At 46.8% G+C, this 4,943-nt stretch overlaps 1 protein-coding gene across 1 annotated transcript; it reads left to right on the top strand.

Annotated features, from left to right (window-relative positions):
* Positions 1-4,943, top strand: HEMGN (hemogen). Its single transcript, XM_053932852.1, has 4 exons — positions 1-182; positions 2,409-2,502; positions 2,925-3,196; positions 4,343-4,943. Exons 1-4 carry the CDS (start codon positions 101-103, stop codon positions 4,450-4,452), a joined length of 558 nt encoding a protein of 185 aa, XP_053788827.1. The 5' UTR covers positions 1-100; the 3' UTR covers positions 4,453-4,943.

Below are 4,943 nucleotides of genomic sequence, written 5' to 3'. Positions count from 1 at the left end.
GCAGTCTGCAGTTTTTCAAGCTCTCATTATGCTGCACCAGTATCTCCAGATGTTGTTTCCAGGGAGCTAAGCTGCTTTCTAATTAAAACTGCAAAGAGCAATGGAGAGCTTAGGCAAAGACCATGCTTCTTGGGACTCTTCCCTGCCACCCTCTGCAGACTGTGAGGAGTATGCTGTGCCAGGTAATGATGAGAACATTCTTAACTTGAGTTTTTGGAGAGAGGAGAGCATGATTTTTGTTACCAAGTGTTTCTCAGAAAGGAACTAATAATTATTAGTCTGTGCTTGGGGGTAGAGGATGCACATTTAACTGCAAATGCTATGTTCCAGATCCCAAAGGCAGAAGCACATAAAAAGGCTTTTCAACTAAAGTCCTTCAGAGAGCTTCAGTAGATTGTTTGCAGACTGGCAGTACTGCCTCATTGTTTTTATAGATTTTATTTTCTCTTTTAATTTAATTTCTGCTTCTTTGTGCCCTCTAGTAAATATTTTTTCATTGGGATGCATATGCTTTACTGTGATTTTTCCTGCTTAGTGCTGGCAGGTGACAGCTTTGGAGCTGTTGTGGGAATGCTTTTTTGGTCCAATTAGAAATGAATTAGGGGTGTTTTCTTAGAACGGACTTGGAAAGAGACTGATTGCAAGCAGCTAAAACTGCTTCTACAGCTGACAAGACATTTTGAAAGGAAAAGAAAATAACCTTGGCTGCAAATGGGATGTGCAAGGGATTATATACTTTAGTAGCTGAACTGAGGCCCTGTGCAGATCCTGCTACTGCAACTTGTAACCTCATCTTCCCAGGGAGTTTATTGCCTTTTCCTATGTGGATGGCAGAGTCATCTCCTGCTGGCTGAGCCCTACTGTCTCTGTTATTGCCTCATGTCAGGGAACAACCTTCCACTTGTCTTGGAGTTATTCTCAACTTCCCTGGAGAGTGTCCTGGGCACTCAGATGTAATTTTAAAGTTGACTATGCTTTGATGAGGGCACTGAAGCATAGACCAACATAAATACTCTCCAAGCTAAATTTCTCTAAGATTATTATTAATTATCAGAAGTGTCTTGTGTAAAAGTCTACTTTGGGCAGAGACTGGCTCCTGCTGTCAGTTTTGCATTGTCCTGTCCTGGACTACATTTTCTCTTGCGTTTAATAAATACCTGGGATAAAGAGTTGTAATCCCAGCTCAGCCTCAGAAGTCTTGACACTTCTACCATCTGATCAAGGGAATGACAAAATGACAATTATTTACTGATTTCACTACTTTAATGTGAGCCGAGGCTTTTTGTGAAAGGAGCTGGATCTGACTACATCTGGAAGGAGCAGGTCATAATTTTGCTTTTCCACTTGTGTGGGTTTTATCGAAACTATGCAAATCAGTTCTTTTGTGATCTCTTCAGTATACATTTTGGAAGAATTCTCTCTCCCTCAAGGCCTCAGGGCAGTAGTGTTGGTCCCTGTCTCCTGGGATTGGGTCTCATACTGCTTGATTTGAGACAAGTTTTTATTATCACAGCTTAGAGTCTACACTAGGAATCATTAGGGATTGCTGTCTTTTAGGACAAAGACATGGAGAAATGAAGTTCATACCATTTTTTAGGCTGGTCTTTGTCTTGGGAAGCCATTTGGAGCCCTTTGCAACCAGTGAAATGGACACTGCTGACCTTAGCCAAGGAAGGCATGGTGACTGGGATCTGGGGAGTCCTCTGCTGCTGGCTGTATGCAACCTGCACATCCTGCCCAAATAATAAAGCCATTGTTGGAGCTTTCTCACATCAGTTAGTCTTTCTTAGGCCCTGCCATGGTCTTCCTCACAGCTGCAGACCATCTTGGGGCTGTTTGTGTGGTGTTTGGGACCAATTTTCTCAACCCCAGCAGTGTGTACTAGTCCTGTCTTGGTCTCTGGTTGGATCACCATCTCCCCACGAGGTCTCAGCCCAATGCACGTAAGCATCTGTGTGGGTAAGGCTGTGCCCTCCGGCTCATCCTTGCCCCCACAGAGCTGTTCCTTTTTTGAAGGTCTGTCTGTTCTGTGGGTCAAGGCTTTCTCTTTGTTGTTAGATAAACATCTTGATTTCAGTGGTGGCCAGTTCCAGCTCTCTGTCTATACTGATGCCTGATCAAAGGCACCATGCCCCAAGTCCCTACAGTGGGGAGTAGGTTGGACATGGGTCACCCCAAGGAATTGTAACTGGAAATCTAGAGTAATTGTCGGGCTAGGAGCCTGGGAGTTTTGGGTGCTGTGTCATCAGATCCTACCCACTGAGGCTGTGCTGGAAGTACAGTGCTCAAGGAGTTTCATATTAAGACCCCTTTGGGACAAAAAAAAATCATGGCCTCATCCATCAATGCTCTAGTACCAGGCAGGGAAGGATCAGAATGTCATGTTAACACTCAGTTTATCCTTGTAGATGTCATCATAACCCGTCGCTTGAGAGACCGGGAGTTGCTCAGGAAAAGAAAAGCAGAAGCCATGGAGAAAGATTCAGCTCAGTGGGTTATGAGGTAAATCTTGCTTTTTCTGTCATATTGCTTTTGTGGTGCACTTAACCTGAGCCCAGACATGGCCCATCCCCTCCATCTTCACCCAAGGATAGAGCCATCAGTCTTCAGTGGGGAAAGGTGACCTGCAGCTAGTAGTTGCTCAAGGTCTACAAAGGCACTGAGGGTAGAGATGGATGGGTAGCAAGCAAACCTCAATCATAATGTGGGGCTGAGGAAAAATTTGTTACCCAAGCTCCTGTCCACTGGTGCAGCTGCTCATGCCCACTGTTGTGCAGGGCTCATGAAGGGGGGTTGAAGAATTGCAGCTTCTGCCGGGATGAACTGGGTTGCAATCACAACAGGGAGACCCAGCAAAGCTGCCTTAGGGCAGAAAGTCCTTTGTCCTATTCCCAAGTCATCGCCCCTGTGAAATCCCCTGGCAGAGACTATAAGAACGAACAGCAAAGGAGAGGCAGAAGAGCCAAAAGAGGACGGGGCCGTCAGATGGTGGTCAAGGCTGTCCTGGAGTCACAGCCAGCAGTGGACCCCCAGCCTGACCCACAGGAGAAGGCTGAACCAGTACCCTCTGAGCCAGCACTGCCTGAACCAGGCTTTCAACAGCAGCCACCTGTGCTGGCCATCCAGAACATGGTCGGTGGGATGCAAGCAGTGGCAATGGAAGGGGAGCTGGCAGACAGGAGCTTGGACCCTGCTGGTGAGTTGCTGCAGAGCTGCTGGCCCCATGGTGGCTTGGAGGGCAGTGCAGTGCTGCCTCCTGAGGATTGTCAGCCAAGGGTGCTCACTTTATCAACAACCCCACAGCATCTACAGGGTTTAGGTCCCTAACCTGCAAAACTTGGGTAGCTGAGAAAGGGTGGGGGGATGGGATGGTGGGACTGTGCGGACAGACAGCTCTTTCTGAGTCCAGGGGAGTGATAACAAGTCGATTATTGTCAGTCATTGGGATGGGGTTGTGGACCTGGTCCTTTATAACTCCTTGTCCTAAGAACACTTCTGTGGCTCTGCTAAGAGCCATATTAGTACAGGGTGATATATCTCTGTGAAGATCTCTTCTCTGTGGAGAGAATATGAGGGTTTTTTTTGTGGTCACAGCTGGATGGGGGAGCCAAAGTCAAGACATGCTTTGTCCACAGTCCGTCCAGTTTCAGGACTGACACTGGGATGGTGGGAGAGCAAAGTGGGCACTGGGAAAAGAGGTGGGGGTCTGCAGGCAACTACACCTTTGAAACCTGCCAGGACTGAGGCATGGAGGGAACTAAGCTGGTCTGAATGGCAGGTTGATGTCTGGGCTCAAAAAATCCATTTACAGACACTGCATCAGGAGTTGCTCCCAGATCTGGAGTGGGAAGAGTAGAGTACATTCACTTTAGCAGTCAGTGGGTCAGGCATGCAGTTTGCCTCAAAACAGGAAAACTAAGGATCTGCTTCAGAGGAAGTAACAATCCTTTGACCATCATCTACTGCATTTCCAGCAATGTCTGTGCAGGGGGGAATAAAAGGCCTGTTGATGCAAGGCATGTGATGGTGACGTGCCATGGAAAACAGCTATTCTGTGTCCTGGGATCTGGGGTGGTGTCCAGCCTCCAGCCCTGAGGTCTTGAAATGGGCAACCATCAGGTTACTGCCTCTGGCTTTAAAACTGCCAGTGCTTTCTTTACTTTCTCCAACTCCCCTTCACAACTGGGACTGCCCTTGAAAAGCAGGCAATCCACCCTGAGCTACATAATACCTTCTCCAGGCAATTGCAAGAGACTGGCCAGGGGAGCTTTAACATGGGACAGAGGGGTAACACATGAGAGCCCCCCAGTACAAATTTATCTGTTTCTTACATGCCTTATAGGTGAAAAGGATGTGCTGAAACCAGCAGAAGCAGATATACTAGAAGAGTTGAATACTTCTCTGGAAAATGACCACCAGGATAACGAATTCATCCCGCCTATTCTGTATTAACTTTTTGATTTTTTGGGGATATTTTTTATTTTTACTCTCAACTCACAAACTTGATAAGTACAGCACAGTGATTTTGAGCAGCTGCTTTCTTGGGAGCCATAAAGCCCATACTCTCCTTGTCACTCTGCTTTCTACGCTCCTTCCAGGCTAGAGAGGCAGTCCATAGGGAGCTGCTTGTGGCTTATGAGCCTCCTGCTCCCTCTGCAAACAGGCTGTTTTGCTTGGGCCCATGGAAGGCTTCACAGTGCTCTGCCACACTACAGTTCAGTTGTACAGTCCAGTATCCACCTGTGTTTCTGAAAGTAATTTCTTATTTCTTAAGTGGCATTGCAAAGCTAACACTCACCATGATTTTTAGCTGGCTGGAGAAGCCCAGCTTGGGCTTTTTACTGCACCCTACAAATCCCACCACCCTTTGCGCTATTATCTTTAGTCTGAAAGTTTTTCTGATTGCCTGTTTTCATCTGCAATAAACATCTTGCTTTCCTAAA

This window comes from Vidua chalybeata, chromosome Z (assembly GCF_026979565.1).
Source record: "Vidua chalybeata isolate OUT-0048 chromosome Z, bVidCha1 merged haplotype, whole genome shotgun sequence".
Classification (NCBI taxonomy): domain Eukaryota; kingdom Metazoa; phylum Chordata; class Aves; order Passeriformes; family Viduidae; genus Vidua; species Vidua chalybeata.
The sequence above is the reverse complement of the archived record's forward strand: the minus strand, read 5'-3'. Positions and strand labels throughout refer to the sequence as shown.